General features: G+C 39.7%; 2 protein-coding genes across 3 annotated transcripts; one reads left to right on the forward strand and one right to left on the reverse strand.

Annotated features, from left to right (window-relative positions):
* The first annotated feature begins 10,811 nt into the window (after positions 1 to 10,811).
* LOC105037102 (non-specific lipid-transfer protein A-like) lies at positions 10,812 to 13,281 on the forward strand. The gene is made up of 2 exons (XM_073260855.1): positions 10,812 to 11,252; positions 13,114 to 13,281. The coding sequence occupies exons 1-2, from the start codon at positions 10,897 to 10,899 to the stop codon at positions 13,121 to 13,123; spliced, it is 366 nt and encodes a 121-aa protein (XP_073116956.1). The 5' UTR covers positions 10,812 to 10,896; the 3' UTR covers positions 13,124 to 13,281.
* Positions 13,282 to 14,732: 1,451 nt separating this feature from the next.
* On the reverse strand, positions 14,733 to 18,391 carry LOC105049053 (GPI mannosyltransferase 1). Of its 2 annotated transcripts, XM_010928588.3 has the most exons (4): positions 18,033 to 18,375; positions 16,274 to 16,456; positions 15,496 to 16,052; positions 14,733 to 15,243 (listed from the first exon to the last, which is right to left on the reverse strand). In XM_010928588.3, the coding sequence occupies exons 1-4, from the start codon at positions 18,301 to 18,303 to the stop codon at positions 14,929 to 14,931; spliced, it is 1,326 nt and encodes a 441-aa protein (XP_010926890.2). In that variant the 5' UTR covers positions 18,304 to 18,375; the 3' UTR covers positions 14,733 to 14,928. The 2 variants fall into 2 exon arrangements, with proteins under 2 accessions (XP_010926890.2, XP_073116955.1); XM_073260854.1 differs by lacking the exon at positions 16,274 to 16,456 and having other exon boundaries at positions 18,033 to 18,391.
* Between the last annotated feature and the right edge of the window lie 2,547 nt (positions 18,392 to 20,938).

Below are 20,938 nucleotides of genomic sequence, written 5' to 3' on the forward strand. Positions count from 1 at the left end.
AAAGTTGAAGATAGTCCTGGAGCATGAACGGATCCTATATGTGATAATGGATCCTGCACCTGAGGAGCCAGCTGTCAATGCACGTGGAACAGTTAGAGACACTTACCAGAAGTGGCTCAGTGACCGGACCACGGTGCGCTGTATCATGCTGGCTGCTATCATGAGCGACGAGTTCAGTCGCAGATTCGAGATGGCTCAGCCAAAGGACATGCTTCAAGTGTTGGAGGATACCTTTGGCACACCCGATGACGTAGAGAGGCACAAGACTAGTTGTGCCATCTTCAACGCCAAAATACGGGATGGAGTCTCTATCACTGATCATGTATTGTACATGATCGAGCTGATGGAACAATTGAGCAAGCTCGGCTTTTTCTTGCATGAGCAGTTTGGGAAAGATGCAATACTGAACTCGCTGCCCAAGTCTTGTCTCCCATTCCTCACTCATTATAGAATGACAAAGCCTGAAGTAAACTACCATGGGTTAATGGGGTTGCTTCAGAACTTTGAGAAGGATCACCAACTCCTCAAGGAGTCGGTGAACTCAGTGAACTCAGTGGGAGGTTCATCTTCTGGTTCTCGACCCTTTGAGAAAGGAAAGAAGAACAAGAAGAAGAAAGTCAAGAAGGTGCAAGTTCAGGCTGGGACATCTGTGCAGAGCCAGACCAAAAAGATCAAGCCTGATAAGAGTCTATTCTACTGGCAAGCACCCTAGATTAGATAGTGTGTCAAATATCTACTTATGGCATTGGAGGCTAGGTCATATAAATAAGAACAGAATAAACAGGTTGACTCAAGAGGGAATCCTCAAAGTCAGTGATTGTGAATCACTTCCAACCTGTGAGTTCTGTCTTCTTGGTAAAATGACCAAGTCACCTTTTACTGAAAAGGTGAGAGAGCTATTGAGCTCTTGGGCCTAGTACATACTGATGTATGTGGGCCCATGAGCACCAGTGCTAGAGGTGGATATTTCTACTTCATAGCTTTCACGGATGACCTATACCTATATGGATATGTCTATCTGATGAAACATAAGTCGGATTCATTTGAAATGTTCAAACGATTCTGAAGTGAAGTAGAAAAATAAACTGGAAAGAGTATTAAAACTCTTCGATTTGATCGAGGAGGAGAATACCTTTCTAGTGAGTTTCTCACATATCTAAGAGAGAATGAGATTCTCTCCCAATGGACTCCTCTAGGAACACCACAGCATAATGGTGTGTTTGAAAGGAGGAATCGGACTCTGTTAGACATAGTCCGATCCATGATGGATTTTTTGCTAGCTTGCTGATATCCTTCTGGGGATATGTACTCAAATCGGCCTGTTATCTGTTAAATAGGATTCCAAGTAAGTCTGTAATTAAGACTCCATATGAGATATGGACGGGATGTAAGCCAGCACTTTCACACCTTAGGGTCTGGGGGTGCCCGGCCTATGTCAAACGATTAGTCACAGACAAACTTGGACCTAGGTCTGACAAATGCTCATTCATAGGGTACCCCAAAGAGACAAAAAGATATTTTTTCTACCATGCTGATGAACAAAAGGTGTTCGTCAGCCTTAAGGCAATCTTTTTAGAAAAGGAGTTCCTTGGTGAAGGAACCATTGCCTCTAAGGTTGAACTTGATGAAGTTCAACAGGTAGAAGGACCGACACCAATAGCTGAACCTGAGTCGGATATGATTAGATCAGATCCGGAGCCCAATATACCTGTACCATTAAGGCGATCCGGTAGAGTACCGCGTCAGCCGGACAGATACTACGGTTTCTTAGTCCGGGACGGTGATCCCATCGAACTTGATGAGAATAATGAGGATCCGATCACCTATATGGATGCTATGTAGAGATCTGATTCCGAGAAATGGCTTGAAGCCATGAAATCCGAAATGGAGTCCATGAAGGTCAACGATGTATGGACATTGGTTGACCCACCTAAAGGGGTTAAACCCATTGGGTGTAAATAGGTCTTCAAAAGGAAGAGGGGCGCAGACGGAAAGGTGGAGACCTATAAAGTCCGTCTGGTTGCCAAGGGGTATCGTCAATGTTATGGTATTGACTATGACGAGATGTTTTCTCCTGTGGCAATACTCAAATCCATTCGGATAATGCTTGCAATAGCTGCCCATCTGGATTATGAGATCTGGCAGATGGATGTAAAGACAGCTTTTCTGAATGGAGAGCTGACTGAAGAGGTGTATATGATACAACCTGAGGGGTTTACATCCACAGATGAGTCCAAGGTGTGCAAGCTTCAGAGATCCATTTATGGATTGAAGCAAGCTTCTCGGAGTTGGAACATGCATTTTGATAAGGTGATCAAAATGTATGGCTTCATTAAGAATGGAGAAGAGCCCTGCATCTATAAATGGGCAAATGGTCCAGTTGTGGTATTCCTTGTCTTGTACGTGGATGACATTCTCTTAATCGAGAATGACATCCCCGTACTACAGGGAATAAAAGTTTGGTTGTCATCACAGTTCTCCATGAAGGACTTGGGTGAAGCATCCTACATCCTAGGGATGAAGATCTATAGAGATAGATCTAAAAGGATGCTTGGGTTATCTCAGTCCATGTACATAGACACTGTGCTGAAGAAGTTCAGCATGGAAAATTCCAAGAAGGGCTATCTACCGATAGGCCATGGAATTTCTCTCTCTAAGAAGGATTGTCCGACAACTCCTGAAGAGAGAGAGCGTATGAGTAGAGTCCCATATGCTTCAGCCGTGGGATCTATCATGTACACCATGATATGTACAAGACCAGATGTGGCATACTCACTAGGAGTAGTGAGTAGATACCAATCTGATCCTGGAGAAGATCACTGGAAAGTGGTTAAAGCCATCCTTAAGTATTTGAGAAATACTAAGGACCAATGGTTGGTTTATGGCGAGTCAGATCTGAAACTTGTGGGGTTCACAGACTCCAGCTTTCAATCTGACCATGATGATAGCAGGAGTGTGTCGGGTTATATCTTTACTCTGAATGGTGGAGCCATCTGCTGGAAGAGTTCCAAGCAGCATACTGTGGCGGACTCTGTTTGTGAAGCGGAGTACATCGCAGCATCGGATGCCGCGAAAGAAGCTGTGTGGCTGAGAAAATCCATCACTGAGCTCGGAGTAGCACCCTCCCTCGATGGTCCAGTCCTGCTCTACTGCGACAGCACTGGTGCCATAACTCAGGTGAAGGAATCTAAAGTACACCAGCGGATGAAGCATATTTTACACCGCTTCCACTCAATCTGAGAGATCGTGGATCGAGGTGACGTCGACCTTCAGAAGATCGACAGAAAAGAGAACCTAGCCGACCCCTTCACTAAGGCCCTGGCAATAAAGGAGTTCGACAACCATAAGTCGAAGGTGGGTATTAGATACTGTGCCGAGTGGCTTTAGGACAAGTGGGAGTTGTTGGAAAATGTGTCCCAAAAAGCCAATCGTCAAGTTGTTGACGGTTGAGCGACCAAGTATTGTAATTGATTTGTTAATAAATAAAATATATTTGGCATCTTCATCATAAGCTTTCATCTTCTAATGAACTCCGTTGTTATGATGAAGTCCTTAGGACTATTTAAGTTCGATAAAGAGAGGATTTATCGATTAGTCCTTAAAACTGTTCACGACCAAATGATAGGCTGTTAATAAGGACGACAGCTTCTATCGAGCATAGGTCGCTGTAGGCCATATGGGTTGGTTGTCCTCTTAACCAAGGAGTGTGGAGACACTGGTATGGCATACAGGTGAGATGTAAGGGTACATCGTCATTGAACGTGACCAACTCCAGAGCATTCTGCTGTCGAGAATGTCTCTGATGGGATATAGGTATAAGTGTCCCTTAGACTTGAGATCGCCTCAGTGACTTGCAAGCAACTCACTGTGCTTTGGTACTGGACTAACTGAATTTCTAATTCAGGGACGGAAGGCTTCTGAGCACAGTCAAGTACTTGCGAAGTCAGAGTGTGATCGAGATGGGATTGACCACTCCAAGAGTTGGAGAAGAATGAGTCGCTGTATTTCAATTTAGCAAAACCTTGGCCAGGGTAATCCATCAGATGGATTTGATATTTTGAAATACAATGTGGACAACCTGATCAGAGTTGACAGTTGAGCTCTGGGGTGTCCTATGATCATTTTGGTCAAGGGGATGAATTATATGAAAACTATATCCGCATGGGTTCTAAGGATGTTGTTCTACACATTCGACCTATCCGGTCGTCGGGTATCATTGCTAGATGGTCACTTCGATTGGTATAGGAATTTGTTCCTATACTACCGGCTTAGGTTCGGACCTATGAGGTCACACACATTAGAGTTCATGATCCGATCGGATGGTTGATCAACGATTAAGAATCATTATAGGGTTAAATAATCAATACGATTGATATTTAACCCAGTGCAAGTGTTGCAGGAGGATCGATTAGCAATTCGATTGCTAATTAGCTTAATTTGATTAAGCCAATGGGCTGAGATTAAGTCTAATTAAATATGATTTAATTAGATTTGATTTGGGCTTGATTGGATCAAGTCCAATTGGTTTATTGGATAAGCCAAGTGCAAGGAAAGACTAGTCCTAGTTCAACTAGGACTTGGGTCAATCTAATTTCTAATTTGATTAAAAAATTAAATCAGATTTAAATCTAATTTAATCTGATTAAATTAGGTTCTTAATTAGGTTAAGACCTATTTTAATTGGGTTGATCTAATTTTGATTTGATTTGGTTTGGAAAACCAAATTAAAACAAGTTATGAGACAGAATCCTAGTAGGACTAGGATTCCACCTTGCACCACATAAACCTTCTCCACGCCCTCTCTCTTATTCAACGCCAATCTCCACTTATTTTGTGCGACAAAAGTCCTCTCCCAGATCTCTCCCACGTTCACAAAAGGTCTCCTCTCTTCTTTCTTACATGGAAGGTGATTTGGATCAAATCTATAAGGAATAAGTTTGGATTTCGAATTCTATGAGATAGAGTTTTAGAAATCCAAAACTCTTTCAATTTTGCACCGAATTTATCCAAATTTATTTTGGAATTTTTGTGGCTTTTAGGGTTTATATTGTGCACCCTTTTCTGTTGATCCATCCACGAAAATATGGAGGAGGTGCTCAAGAGTTGGGCGTCCCTTTACTTGCCATGTTTGGATAAGCCTTGACTAGGTGTTTGACCTAGACAAGGACTCTATCATATCTCTCTATATAAGATGAGTTTCTTCGTGAAATTTTAAGAAAAGATAGATATTTGAGATACCTTTCTGCCATCCAAAAATTAGAGAGAAATACCTTTGGGTCGTGGAGATATAAAAGACGAAAGTTTGGGCGTTTAGAGAGAAAAACGTGAAGAAGAAGAGGGTCTTCTTCTAGTTTTTTTTATTTTCATATCTTTCCTCCTTCCATCTTGAGTTTCCTGAGAGCGTCTCAGATCTGAAACTCCTCCTTCTACTTTCCATCTTTGGAAGAGTCCAAATCAAGAAGAAGGAGGCACCTGATCAACCATCAAAGAAGGATCAGCGCAGTACTAGCATACTGTGCTGATTTCCTGAAGCAGGACTTCTGATCGAGATTCGTGGGCTCGTGTGGACGACTCCTAGAGGCCGGACGCGTGTGCGGCTTGCAACATCATCCTTAAGCCCGGATCAGCGAGGTTAGAGCATCTAACTTGCAAGGTAATAGATCTGATCATGTATAAATAATCATGTAATAAAGAACCTGGCTCTGATACCAATTGTAGGAACCCGATCTAGGGTTTCTGGGTTAGATCTTGAAACTTTTTCAAGATCATACAGCGGAGGGGGGCTTGATAGGCCTCGAGCTTTTTGAAGGCTTCGAGGTCGTCCCTTTCCAGGCTAGAAGCCCGATGGACGGAATCCCTCAGAGAACCCCAAGGGGGTAATCCTAGCTCCAAGATCGGGCATCGGACATAGAAGAACCTCTCCTTCCAGTTGTGGATAGAAGAGGGGGCATCTTTCAGCAATCCCTTTTTACCGAACTGAGGGAAGAAGTACCACCAGTCCTTTGCCGAGGGATGACGTTTGAAGGTGTAGAAGTTCCTAAACAAAGGAAGAGTCGGTCGAACTTCAGCTAAACTATAAAGAGAAAGAAATCCTATCAAAAACCTAAAAGAGTTCGACGCTACTGAGACTAGAAAAATGTTCAGAAAACGAAAGAGAGTGACGACAAAAGGTGGAAGTGGAAGCCGAAGTCTGGCACGGAAGGCCTCCTGGTACAGACAGAAGCGGCTGGGAGGAGGGGCGCTAGCCCGATCAGTTGACCCGGAAAGCTCCAGTTTGTACTCCGGAGGAACTCCATACTGAATCCTTATCAGTGAGAGTTCATCCGGAGTCAAGGAGTTGGGGATGGTGTCCGGCGCAAAGACCAGACGAGGTTCGGTCCTAACTACGGGTTCATCTACGGTACAAGGATTTTGAGGAACTGGGGCTGACGAACTCCTAAAACCGCTAGAAGAGGAGATATCGGAAGACATTTTGGATCAAATGGAAGCCACAAGAAATTTCAAAAAAAAAAATTGGGAAAAACAGCAAACAGGCTCTCGAGGAAGCTAAACTAACGAAATACGAAAAAGAAAGAACAGAAAAACGGCAAGAAGTTCCGGAACTAACCTAGGTTGGTCCGAGGAGTGCAGGAAGACGGCAAGGATGATGGAAGTCGACCCGGAGGATGCCTAAGGCCGAGAAGGATGCTAAAGGAGGCTGAAGCTCTCGGGGAAGAGGAGGGGACCGGGGGATTCTCTCAGGCAAAGTGAAACCCCTGAAGGAAGAGGACGTGTTTAAATAGACCCCGGGGTCCGACGCAATAATGATTGCGGATCTTCTCTGGCCGACCTACGCTCGTCGCGTGTCCCACTCACCATGACAGGCGGCTGAAAACGACTGACAGCTAACAAAATCATTATTGCGCTATACCTAGAGCCATGCCCCAGCGGGAATTCCAAAAAAATCTTTTCGGATCGCTTTGATTTGAAAAGACCCCGGCACCAGCACGCCAAGCGTCAAAATATCTGGCAACCATCGAGTGCGAAAATCGAAGGGGGCAACTTCGGCCGTGAGAATTTCTCTGTACTTCCTTCATTCGAAACCCGAACTCGAAAGTAGGGGGACTGGTGTTGGGTATAAAATACCCCTCGGCCGAAGTTTGTAAAAGACCCATCCTTCCAGGACTTTTCTAGCTTCCGACCTTGTGTGTCGTCTCTCTGAGCCCCCTCGACCTCCGAACTTCTCCGACAATGAGCTTCTCCATTCATCTATCGGGCCGCTCCAAGGGCTCTCTGGGCCTCACTATCAGCCGACCCTCTACAGTGATCGACTATTCTCCGAATCCCTTCCGGACTTCTTCCGGCCACGGACGACCCTACTCCGAACTTCTTTCGGACTTCGTCAATATCCGAGCTTCTCTGACAGCGAGATTTCTACAGTAACTGGACTCCATCCAAGTTTCTACGGTGGTCGACCGTCTTCCGGATTCCACCGGCGAGGTCACTACTTCGAGCTCCCACGACAACCGATCTTCGACCGAGCTTCTACAATAAACAGTCTCCTTTCAGCCTTCTACAAGAACCAGACTCCGTCTGAACTTTCATAGTGGATGGATATCGGACGAGCTTCTACAATGGACGGGCTCCAGCAGCTGGATCTCTACAACGGCCGATCGCCTCCAGTGTCTGCCGAACCTCCCCAACGCCATCTGAGGCCCACCATCGGCCAACCCTCTGCCAGATTCTCCATGAAATCGGACTTCTCCAGCGGATAATCTTCAGACGAGCTTCCGCATCAGGTAAATCACAGACGGACTTCTCTAGCAATCGGACTCCTACCGGACTTCACCAATAGAAAGTCTCCATCCGAGCTTCTATAGCAGATGACTCCCGTCTGTAGCATCAGCGCCTGAGGCATCCGACGACAGTAGACTCGTCAGCAACCTCGAAAATATCCGAGCTTCTCCTAGATCGATGGGATAGAGAGCCATTCCGCTTCATCAGACATCCCAGTCGAGCTCCAGTCGATAGATCCAAAATCTCTGACAAATCACGACAATGGCCACTACCCTACTCCACTCTCTGCAACGAATTCCGCGTGGCTCCACCACTCTCTGGCAAGTCATGACAACGGACACCACTCCACTCTCCGGGCTCTACCACTCTCTGGCAAGTCGCAACAACGGACATCACTCTACTCTCCGTAACAAACTCCACATGGCCCTGAACGACCTCCGACGCCACTACTCTCCGTAACAAACTCCGTGCGGCTCTGAACGGCCCACTGCCAAGCGGTTACAGACGTCGCTGTCAATCAGTTACGCTCTCCGTCTATAAAAAGGGATCCCTAGATACGTTTTTCTCTAAGCTCTAACTCTATCTCGAAACTCTGCTAAAATTTTCACTCGAGCATTCCATTTCTGTTGAAGCAGAATACTGACTTGAGCGTCGGAGGGTCTTGCCGGAGCACCCCCAACTCCGATTTAGACTTCCCTTGCAGGTCCCGACGGTGGCCGCGGTCATCTCGACTCCAGCAACTCCGACTTCGACGAAATTCTACACCAACAGATATAATATATTAAAATTAATAAAAGTGATATATTAATAATATATTAATAAAATAAAATTTATATTGATAAAATAATATATTAATACATTAATAATATAATATTTTATTAAAAATTAATAAATATATTTATCACTAAAATAAATATTTTATATAATAAAATATATATTATTTTAAAATAATTATATAATAAATAAAAATATTATTTTAAAATGATATATTTACTAAATAAAAAAATATATCATTATCGATCCGATCCTATCCCTACTACCAATCCGATTCTCGATCTTTACTTCGATAATCTATTTTCACCGATCTTTACTTCGATAATCTATCTTCACCGATCTTTATGTCTGCTGATCTGAAGCTCACCTGCTAGACTTAGCCTGATATGAAAATCTTTTAAAATTCGATAACCGCTCCACATAGCTGACTATGAAATAGATAAAACAACTATAACCACTCCATCATTATTGTGTGAGTTTTGTTGGATCTGAAATGAATGATATTATCTAAAATAGACTTTTGAATATAATTATGATTCAAATCAAACCTAATCAAATATTAAAATATAGAATATATTCAAATAAAATTTTTGTTTTCTACGGTTAGCCCCCTCCGGCATCATTTGCGGCTCCTCCACCCATCTACCGCTGCTCCATACCCCCTTCAATGCCGTGTTGTATTATTATTATTATTACTACTAGCATATCACTCACACGATGCATAGGATACTTTTTTATTTAATAAATATATATTTTTTTATTTAGTAAATATATCATTTTAAAATAATATTTTTATTTATTATATAATTATTTAAAATAATATATATTTTATTATTATATAAAATATTTATTTTAGTGATAAATATATTTCTTACTTTTTAATAAAATATTATATTATTAATGCATTAATATATTATTTTATCAATATAAATTTTATTTTATTAATACACCACTTTTATTAATTTTAATACATTATATTATATTACATAAATACGTTCTATTTCTAAATTACAAAAAATCCTCAACATAAATTTTCATAATAAAATAATATTTTTATTATTAATACCTTCTATTTTTATTTTTATTTTTAATAATAATAATATTTTATCATTAATAAAATAATATCACTTCATTTTTTCTTTCTCCCCTGATCCTCTGCCTTCCTCTGCCTATGACCGACCCGCACCCATCCCCTCCGACGAGCCACCCGCGGCTCCTCCGCTCGGTTGCCCATCCTCCGCGCTCTCCCTCCTCGGCCCCATGCCCAGACCTCCCGTCTGCCATGGACCTCCCCTCCTCGCTGCCTCCCTCTCCCCACACGATGTCCAGGCCATCGTCGTCACCGTCTGCGCCACACCCCCGCAGGCCCCCGTCCATCGTTCCTCCGCAGCCCCCTACACCCCCTTGCGGTTTCCCCGTGCCGCATCCCATGCCCCCCGGCTCCACGCAACACCCCCCAACCAACCCCCCTTCCTCCCTTCAGCTCAGGCAAAGCCCGCACCCTACACCCCCTGCAGCTCCGTGCGACCCTCCTGCCCTCCTTCGAACCCGGTGGTCACACTCCATGCCCCTCGCAGTCCCTCCCCACCCCCCACCTTGCACCCCCTTGCATCTTCTGCCCTCGTCCCTCGGTACAAAGGGAGAAAAAAAAAAAAAAGTAGAATGGAACCACAACATGCGATTTCAAGTTAAAATTGCATGTCCAACATGTGATTTAAATGTGATTTCAACTTAAAACCATATATTTAGGAGAGAAAAAAAAAAAAAAAGAATGAAACCGCAACATGCATTTCAAGTTGAAATCGCATGTTCAATATGCAGTTTCAATGTGATTTCAACTTGAAACCGCATGCCCGATATATAATTTTAATTTAAATTTTGAATTTTAAAATTTTATATGTTAAACATGTGATTTCAAGCCTAGCTCATATGTGATTTCGTCACGGAGCAGTCCAGTTAGCTGTATTTTGAAAAATAAGTAGAAATTTGAGATAGATTTAAAATTAAATTTAAAAAAAATAAAATTTAAGAAAAAATCCCACAAATTTGCTATATTATGCATAATGCTGGCGTTATCCATTCACTTTTCCCAATGCCAACGCCTGCTTCCTTCAAACATTTCCCAACATATCCATTCATCTTTCCCAAGGCCCTCTCAATGCAAGAGACTCGATCTCACAAGCGCAGCCAAGATTTAACATTGGAACGATAAAAAGTACAAAGCCCAAAGCGCATGTCCGCCTCTATATAAAGCCCATTCCACCCTACCACCTGATATAAGCCCCAACTCAACAACAATACCATACAGCCTTGTCCTGCAACAACGTCCAGTTACATTGACAACACATGATGAAGGCCACCACCACCTTGTGCTCCCTCCTCCTCCTCTCCTCCCTCCTCCTCCTCCTCCTCCCAAGGGAGGCAACGGCCACCGTGAACTGTGCTGTTGTTGCAGCCAAGGCAGCTCCATGCCTAAGCTTCGTGACGGGCAAAGTCCCGGGGCCTCCTGCGGCATGCTGCGGTGGGCTGCAGCAGCTTGCCCGTCAGGCGGTCACGGTCGCCGACCGGAGGGCCACTTGCCATTGCTTGGAGAACAGTGTGAAGCGATTCTCCGGCGTCCAAGACAGGCTGCTCAGCCAAATCCCCACCGCCTGCCACATCAAACTTAGCTTTCCAGTTTCCCTCAACACCAATTGTGATAGGTGAGCGCAAGAAACAGGAGCTTGAGTTTTTATTTTGTGGATAATTAACTTTAGTACACTGTACAATTTTTATATACATTTTAAGGCTTGTTTTGTATTGTATTTTCTTTTCCAATTACCTTTTTTTAACAGAAATATGGAATCCAAACCAGAATTATCTTGCTGTTGCTAGGTTTTTTAAACAACTTTTATTAGTTATGAAAAAAAAAAAAAAAGGTGAAAACATATAATTTTTACTTCCACTTTTTTTAAAAGTGGATCTCCATTCTTCTCCTCCCAACTTCTTTTTTCTGTCCAATCTCACCCTCAGCCCCTACTCAATTACACCGGCTCTTCAAGTCTTGCCAACCATCTCTTTGCCAATTCTGAACTATCTCTCATCCTCAGCCACAATGTTGGCACCATCTTCATTTTCTTTCCCTCTACCATTTTCTCGACTACCTTTTAGCTCGACATCGGACTCTTCCTTATCTTCAACCACGAGCGAAGGAGAACCAAACATATTTTTTGTTGCCAGAAATCTAAAGAAAATAAAAATCAAATTTATATTTTTAAACGAGAACAGTGTCAAACACATGATCGTCCTCTCTCTCTCTATATATATATCGTCACAGAAAGTCCTTGGCATAGCCATGGTGGCTTATTTCATTTTCTTTATTACGTGGCCATTCTTATTCGGTGGATTGGCTTGCCTGGTTAATTTCCTATTGAGGAGAAGGTGAAGTGAGAATCTTTCCCTTTCTTTAATTTAACCATCTTTTATAACATGTAGCATACTTTGTGATCCAACAAAACTGCTGACTATGAGTAGCAAATTTGCATGGGTAACAAACTTGCAATGTAGAAAATTCGATGTGAATCGCACCGTATTACCCGATTGATCCACGTAGCCACCGCTTTCCAACGTATATTTAATGTCCACGGTTCCATTTTTTCGTTTGAAATTTGAATGATAAAAATATCCTTTCCAAAAATTATGACATCTTTTCGCATAAATTATGACACTCCTGATAAATTTAATATTTTTTATATGAGTGTCATAATTTTTGTGAAGAAATATTTTTTTCATTAAAAATTAAAAATCTGCAAGTATTTAATGAATGTATTTAATGAGTATTAAAAATAGTAGCTACATAGATCAATAGAAAGGGATGGTGCACTGTTATTGAACCGCATGCCGTGCATAAAGAATTTATATTTTCCTAATGCTTCTTGGTGCATGTAGTGCATAAAGAATTTCTCTTTTCCTACTGCTTCATATGCTGAGCGATCCACTTCTATCATTTCATCAACATAAAGTCAGAGAATTAGTAAAAGCCAAACCTGTTCGATATTGTCTAAATAAAGTAATTTTGTAACTTCTCAAGCTAAAAAACACTTTCCAATAGAAATAAGTGTTTCGTAGCATCATCTAAAAAGTACTTCTACAAGAAAAAAGTCAGAGCTATGAAGCCCAGCTTCTAGCTTTTTTTTATATTTCTCTGAAGAAGCAATACAAGGAGTGAGGTGCATTTGGTGTTGCTTTGGATACATAAGAAGAGCAAAGCCAGAAGATAGTTTTTGTAGCTTCTCCTACAACTGTTTTTGCATCTTTTTCTTCTTGTAGAGTACTTTCAAGGCAATGCTCCAAATACTTATTTTTTTTTGATGAAGTACCTTTTTGCTTTAAAAAGCATTTTTAAGCACCAAAAACACCCTTAAGAAAACTAAAGAATACATCAAAGGATATCCAGGCAATCCTTAAGAAAACTAAACATCCCAATGAAAAATTAATTATTTATTTAGTTTTCAGCTGTCTCTGAAAGGGCTTTTTTATTTTATGCTTGCTGATCATTTGTATATGTTTATTTTTGTCATGCAGGATCAATTGAACCAGGGAGCATGTGGAACGTAGGAGACGCTGAATGTTTCAGATGAATAAAGGGATTACCACCTCTTGCACTAGGAAAGTTTAACTACTTATGTATATGTAATCCCCCATCCATGGATAATAAAATGACCTTGTCATAAACAAAGTGTTTCACGATCACTTTTTACGCTGTGTAGAATTTATATGGACGTCCAACGAAAGGAGATGTAGGAACATAAATAAGATGAACTTAGAACCTCATAAGAGTAGGTGGACCCAGCCAATATGAAAGAAAAATATATAAATTAGTAAAAAAATCAAAATTTTAAATCTTATGAAAAAAGATTGTCTCGATTTTTTTATGCAAATGAACATCCCACCTAATCTCAACACTTTGGATAGATGATATCCTAAGCCATCCCAATCAGGACGTTGAGACACTAACGAAATGTCCTGTCTCAATATATGGGATGATACCCATCCTGATATCTTACGGAACGTTTTGTTGGAATTTGAATTCTTAAAAAAAAACTGCATTTACATAAGATAGATGGCATAGAAAGAATCATAAAACATTAGGCCTGGTTGACATTATTGAAGTTTTTGTGTTCCTGTTCCCTCTAAACAAGTTTTAAAAAAAAAATTGGTGATTGGGATTGGGACCACATTTGCCGGGACCTTGTGCCATTCTTTACTTATATTTTCAAATTTTCTGAAAGTGGTAAAGTTTTGCGGTCAAAAGCTTTAAATTTTTTTTTTTTTTTTGGTGATCTGAATAACAAATGCGTTTGTTATGCTTGCTTGTGTCATTCCTTATTTACATTGTCTAATTTTTTTAAATCAATAAAAAGTACATATTTCTTATGCTTGCTTATGTTATTCCTTACATTTTCAATTTTTCTGAAAGCGATAAGTCTTTGCTGCCCAAAGCTTTAAAGGTTTTATAGATTATTCGAAAAACAAGTGGGTTCCATATTACTCTATCTTTTTCGCTTTATCACAATTTTCTTCTTAAAATTTGAAAACAAGAATAGAAAACAAAAGCAATAAATAAGTTGGCATGAAGATAATTGGCAATGCGCCATGCTATGTACGACAGGACAGTATCAACTAGTGTGAATGGTAAAATTTTTGAAGGTTGGCACCAAGTATCCTTACATCAATTTCAGCCAGAGATTTGCTGTCCAAGTACTTATAAAAAGAAAAAAAAGGAAAGAAGGACCTTCATAAGTTTGTGTTATAACAAGGGTAAGGATGTTTTTTGGATGCCCAGTTAAGTTATCCACCGAGTATACTCCAGCACTATGTTCTTTTTCATGCCAAGAAAAGAAATGAGAACAGAAAATAAAAAAAGCAAATTATTCAAACACTACTTGGACTGCAACCAATTGATTAAGCTGAGTTCCATGGAGCTAGATTATAGCAACATTGGATCCATTCAAATCACTCTCTTTTGTATTACATTAAGGGCTGGTCATTGGATACTGGTTCTTTCCACTTCTCACAAACAGGAGATGACCCCACACAAGTTTTTTAGATGTTTACGGTGTCAGCTGCTACAACTTACCTTAAAATTGTTTGTCCAATAGTGGAATGTATTTTAGGAGTAAACATGTGATCTGCACTCACAGTGAAACAAATACTGAATGTGCCAATTTTAATAAATAGATGTGCTGGCTTCCTATTTAAAAGGAAAACGGAAACATAAATATGATCTCCATGAGACCAGGAAAAAAGAAAAGAAAAATCTAACATTTTTCTAGAATTAGCAGAAACAGAACTTGCAACATTAACATAAACCTTAATGAAACAATAGGATAAAAAACATCACTCCAGTTTCCTAGCATGAGCCATACCAGATTTCGCTAACGGCATGAAAATTGGAGAGTACCTATGATGTTTAATTACCATAAGTAGAACAAAGGTGTTTGCAACCAGGAAGAGTAAGCTTGCCAACCACAATTGTATGAAGACGCTCCACCCCTTGAACTCCAGCAGGTAACCCCACATTAACCAATGAAGTTGAGACCCCATCCACACAGAAATACAGATCAAACCTTTCCATTTCAGTCTCATATTGCTCCATGGAAGAATCAAAGGCAACAAGCAGAAAAACCACACAAAATACTGTGCAGTCATAACCTGTCCAATTAACAGAACAGCAGTCAACACAAATGGGAAATCACACTGGACAAGAAAAGGGATCAGAGACTAATCTAGAAAATATCCATGAGTTTTCATTGAGAAAGGGAACACATTAAAGTAATAAGAACTTGTTAGAAACTCATTATCAATTCCTATGCTAATCAGTTTACATTAGGGCCAATAGCATTTTCTATGGCTTCATGATTCAGGCTTCCTTAATTGTAAAATCAAAGGGATCAACACACTAACCTTGTTGAAAGCAACAAATGCAACTGTCTGCAGGAAAAGGCAAAATGGAAGGTCTCCTGCGAAGAACAAGATCAACGCAAATTGCACCATCAGCTGAGGAAGAAAAGAAATGAGCTTCTCTATTGCTGAGAACCCCTGCTGGTGATGAAGATAGATGTGATAGAAATATATCGAGAAGTTGTGCCTTGGATCGGTACGTGTGAGATGATAGAGCAGTGCTTCATTTAAAAAGTCCCATCCATAGAGAAGAAAGAAAATAGCAGTCCAGAGGAAGAACATGCATCCAGACAAAAAACCAAACAGTACTGTGTCCCTTGTTATAATGCCCCTGATGAAAACCCAAGGACCAGTCCAAGATACAGATGTTTTTGCAGCTCTAATATCAGAACTTTGACTAGATGTGGTTTGACTAAAACTCCACTGCCAAAGGTAAGGTTTCCCAGCAGGACTTATATTTTGTTTACTGAGAACAAGAACTAAAGGAAGGGAATATATGATAGGGTAGATCCTGAAATGGACGATAAGCCCATACCAGAATGCTGCTTGAACCACCTTACCTGTAAATGAGAGCAGCCAGTATCAACAAAGATGCTTACGATAAAATGCAAAAGTTTTAGTTTCAACAATGGTAAAACTGCTTATCACTTAGTTTCAAAACCAAGGTTTATATTCATCATAAAGGAATTACAGATTTAGGCCCGCCAAATCTTTAAAGTTATATCCCAAACAATTTTTGCACATAAAACTAATCACATGCATAAGGAGGCAGAACTTACACCATTCATAAGACAAAGGATTATCCACAGAATAATCACACAAACAACAGGCTCACAGTTTCCTCTGGTGCCAATGGTGAAAGTGAATGGATTGAAGAGCCAAGCAGCCACAGACCAAAGACGCAGATTCTCAGGCACACCACGCAGCTTCAGAATAGTATCTATAAATAATCCCACAAGCAAATCTAGAAAACAGAAAACGGTTCATTTCAGGTAGTTTACTGTCAAATGTCACAGATAACAAACCAAGTGACTTTTAATAATCCAAATATTCTACCTATTGTAACTGTATTTTCATATGGTCACATTTTTAAAAAAATTTAGATGAAAATAAAGTTCTCTTGGAATTTTCGGACCTTTCAAGGTTATAGTAGTTACCGATCATAAGGCAAAGCAGCAACTTTTTAAAGTTTAACTGCATATTAATTTTAATAAATGCATTTTCCAACTACGGAGTCTGCACTTCTATAACTAAAACCATAACCATCAAGCAATGACCTAACTATGTGGGGCTCACTTGATGAATCCTCATTCACCAATGATTCCTGTTAAGAGCAACCTCTCATGTTAGATGTTACTTTGAGCTTTTTAAGTGCTAAGAACTACCATTCCTGTTATCATCAATCTTCTCTCCTCCTTTCAGGCACATTATTTGGCTTTTGAATATCCTCGACCAAAAAGACCACAAGTGAACCTGCCAGACAAAACTTCATCCAGCCAAAAAAAAATTTAAGTGTTTCTTAACCATACAGAAAGCATTGTTGAGAACTATTCTTATTTATTAACCTGAATTGACATCAAATTTCAATACCCATAAAGTGAATGTGGTAAGATAGTTGAAACTGCCAATAGAAATTAATCACTAAATTGATTCCACCTCCCTCCCCCTCCCTCCCTCTGGATGGTGAAGTCATCTAATCCAAGAAAATCTAAGTATTCGTCTAACCATACAGTCTTATTTATAAACCTGAATTGACATCAGATTGCAATACCCATAGAGTGCACATGGCAAGATGCTTGAAAATGCACTATATAAATTAACCCCTACTCTCTCTCTCTCTCTCTCTCTCTCTCTCTCTCACTCACTCACTCACTCACATAGAAGCTTCCTTCCAATGAAAGGTGCCAACATGAAGCTAATCAAAGCAGATGAAGCTATCAGATACCAAGGCTTCAAATTGCCACCCAGACAAGGCCCCAAAGCAAACGATTGCATCACCTATAACAGCAAAAACAACATCGCATGCTAACAGTAGAATTTTTTTTTTAATTTTATAGGTACTGTTATTATATATCACAACGAAAAAAAAAAAGAAATTTACCTCAAAAGTAATTTTTTTAAAAAAATTAATAAGCAGTGTACATGCATTTCTTAGTTTCTGCACATTCCTTTGTGGTAAGTTCACTACTTTTTAAGTCATAACCTAGATTCACGATCTCGAACAACCTAATTCTTGCTTAATCGAGCGCCAAATCCCAATATCAATTCGCCATTATCAACATTAGATCAAACTTAGAACCTGAATCCAGTTCCCAACATTCAGTGCAATTTGAAAAGCTATATATCAGAGTGTTACTTAAAGAAATCAACTTTTCATAGTGGCAGCACCTGTCATGCTTCTTCTAGATCCATAAACAAATAAATATGAAGTTAATAATAATTTTCTTGATAAATCAAACTCGAAAGCAGAGAGGATCAAAAGGCAGCAAGGATAAGAAAGAAGACGAAGAACGAAGAAAGATAGCACTTTTCTTCCATGCCTGCAGCCGAGAAGAGAAGCTTCCCCCAGGATCGATGGAAGGTGGAATTGGGGACGAGCAAGAAGGCCAGGAGAGGAGAGTAGCGGTACGTCGAGCGCTCGAACGGCGACCTCCCGGCGGCCACCATTGCGGCAGCATCGGAGAAGACGAGGTAGTCGATGTCGGTGTAGCGGACCTTCATGTGGGCGTCCTGCCATTCCCCGTAGACCACCAGGAGGAGCCTCAGCGCGGCGGAAAAAAGCATCATCCGGCGGAGATCGATCGATCCCATTCTGGGAGAAACCCTAGCTCTCGATCCAAAGTTCGCCAGTTTCCCCCTTCCCGCGACACGGATCCTGGGAATGGCCCGGTTTTGACTCCGTCCGTATTCTTCCGACCAATGAGGATGTGACACGCTACTGAGCTGATGCCTCCGCTTGAGTTGTTCACGGGCCGGCCCGCAAATGGAGAGAGGCCGGGCCGAGACTGACGGACTGGGCCCACTATTTCGGGGCTTCTTTTAGGCCGTGTTTTAAATACCAGATACCATGCACGCAAGAATGTGACATGTGCGACACACATATTATATTATTTCTTATTTAAATATATTTTTTATAAAAATAATAAATAATGCTACAAGAAATATTTGAATTATTCGACCTTGTAGTTAAGGTGTAAGACAACGGAGGATAGGAAACAAGCGGATGGGAAAGGTGCGATGGGGAAATGAACATGGTTAGACATACCCTTTGCATAATGTAACAAGAGCTCGCATTATATAAAAATGCAACTTGTTGCGAAGATATCCTGCACGTTGGAATAACCCCTCTATTTGGGGTGCATCCAGAGTAACTCAACGAAATCACATCAGGCTCGAAACTTCAACTTTATATCCATTTCAGGCCGCCAATATAATTGTCCATATGGATAAAGTCCATGGTTGACATCCACGACTAACAATCTTGATTCAAAAATTAATAAACAGATTTTTCTCCCTAATAAACTATCAAAGTATGGTGTAACAGTCTAAAAAATCAGACCTAATAACTTATAGATTTTGGCTAATAATCTACTACTCCACCTCTTTATAAAAGAGGTATAAAAGGGATTCTCAAGGAAGAGACAACCTTCAAATGAAAAAGCTACCTCTCTCTCACTATTCTCCTCTTTTCCCTCTATTGTTCTCGAGCTCTAGGTTAACCTAGGCATTAGAAGGTCCTCCATCAAAAACCCTGGATAAATATGGACTTCTCTTATAAATTTCCTTCGGAATCTAAGATCTTGGATGGTGTCCGACTCTAATCAAATCATCACTCGATTGGAGTCTCGTAGCAATACAAATTTTCAGCCAAACACCGCCACTTTTTTAGTGGTCAACAATCCAACCTATTTAATTTGTTCAAGATCCTATTTAAAATCTATTTAATTTATTTAAATATATTTTTTGATAATAACGGATCATTTAAATAGTTGATGGTGCATATTGGGTTTTTTTGATGTAGTTGGGCCACTCATGATGGGCTGGTCCAACCAAGATCTAAATTTAAATATTAAAAAAATTAGTTAGAGGAGAAAAAAACTATGGGATCGTTTCCCTCCCTCGTATTATCTAATTTTTTCTCCGAGAGAGTTAGACATTAAAAAATTAAAAAAAAATTGAAAAAAATAACTCTCTATTTATTTTCATCTCATTCTTGTATCAAAGCGTTTGAATTGTAGATTTGTTTGTGTGCTTTCCACTGTGATTGTACATACGATCTGAAAGATTTTTTAAAAGTGAAAAATGCATGATTTAACTTACGGATCTTAAATCTTTAAATTTTTATAGATTTTCAAAAATAATTTTTGAAATTTAAATTTACATTGAGTTTAATTTAACATTGGTATCAGAGTCCTTGAAGATTGAATTGGTGAGTTTATAGTTTTCATGAGTTCAAGATATATCCTCTCATATGGTCGATATTTTATTTGAATATTAGTTTTTGTTGAAAGCTCTCGGGATAAGTTTTAAAATATAAATGATATACTATATGTAATTTTTGGTGTTATTTATGAAGAGTTTTCTCCCTTAAAAAAAAAAAAAAAAAAACTCTGTTGTTCAAAAATCATTGAAGAAGGGGGAATTGCGTTGCCACATGTCTTTGTCCTGCATGTAAGTTTTTTTTTTTTTTTGAAATAAATATAACCGTGTCTTTTTCCTTGAAAACTGATGCTGTTTTGTTTAAATGGGAAACTGCCTTGTTTTGGATGGGATGGTTAAGCACGTACGTCTCCCAAGCAGAAGGGCTTGCTCTGTGGCACATCATGTTTCCATGTTTTCCGCATGCTTGCTGGTGGGAGCATGAAGTCTAGTAGTCCATGTCTCCCAAAATTAAAATATAAAAGAGAAGGTGTGCAATAGTATATCCGTACATGAGATTGCATGCATCCGGTTCGGTGCAGACTGTGGTCATGGAGCAGTAGGCTAGATGCTCCAATCGTATGCGACGGGGCGCATGCGTGCCTGAGTGCTGAGCATGCGCATGACGCATGTAGCCCAAATATTTATTATTTTAATAATAAAAAATAAATAATATTAAATATTATAAAAAAATATCATTTTTTTTGTAACGAATTTATTTACGATGAAAATATATTTCATCACAAATAATGATATTTACGATGAAAATCAGAATTCATCGCTAATAATTATTTATTTACGATGAAATTAATTTTTTATCATAAATATCTTTATATTTATGATTAAAAAAAAATATCGTAAAAAAAAATTATTTACGATGAAATTAATCATCATAAATAATAAAATATTTATTTTAGTTTTAAATTTTTAAATATTAGCTACGAAAATAGTTTCATCAAAAATAATGAAAGTATTTACAACAAAAATTAAATTTTCATCGCAAATATATGTTATTTACGATGAAAAT

Source organism: Elaeis guineensis, chromosome 7, assembly GCF_000442705.2.
Source record: "Elaeis guineensis isolate ETL-2024a chromosome 7, EG11, whole genome shotgun sequence".
Classification (NCBI taxonomy): Eukaryota; Viridiplantae; Streptophyta; class Magnoliopsida; order Arecales; family Arecaceae; genus Elaeis; species Elaeis guineensis.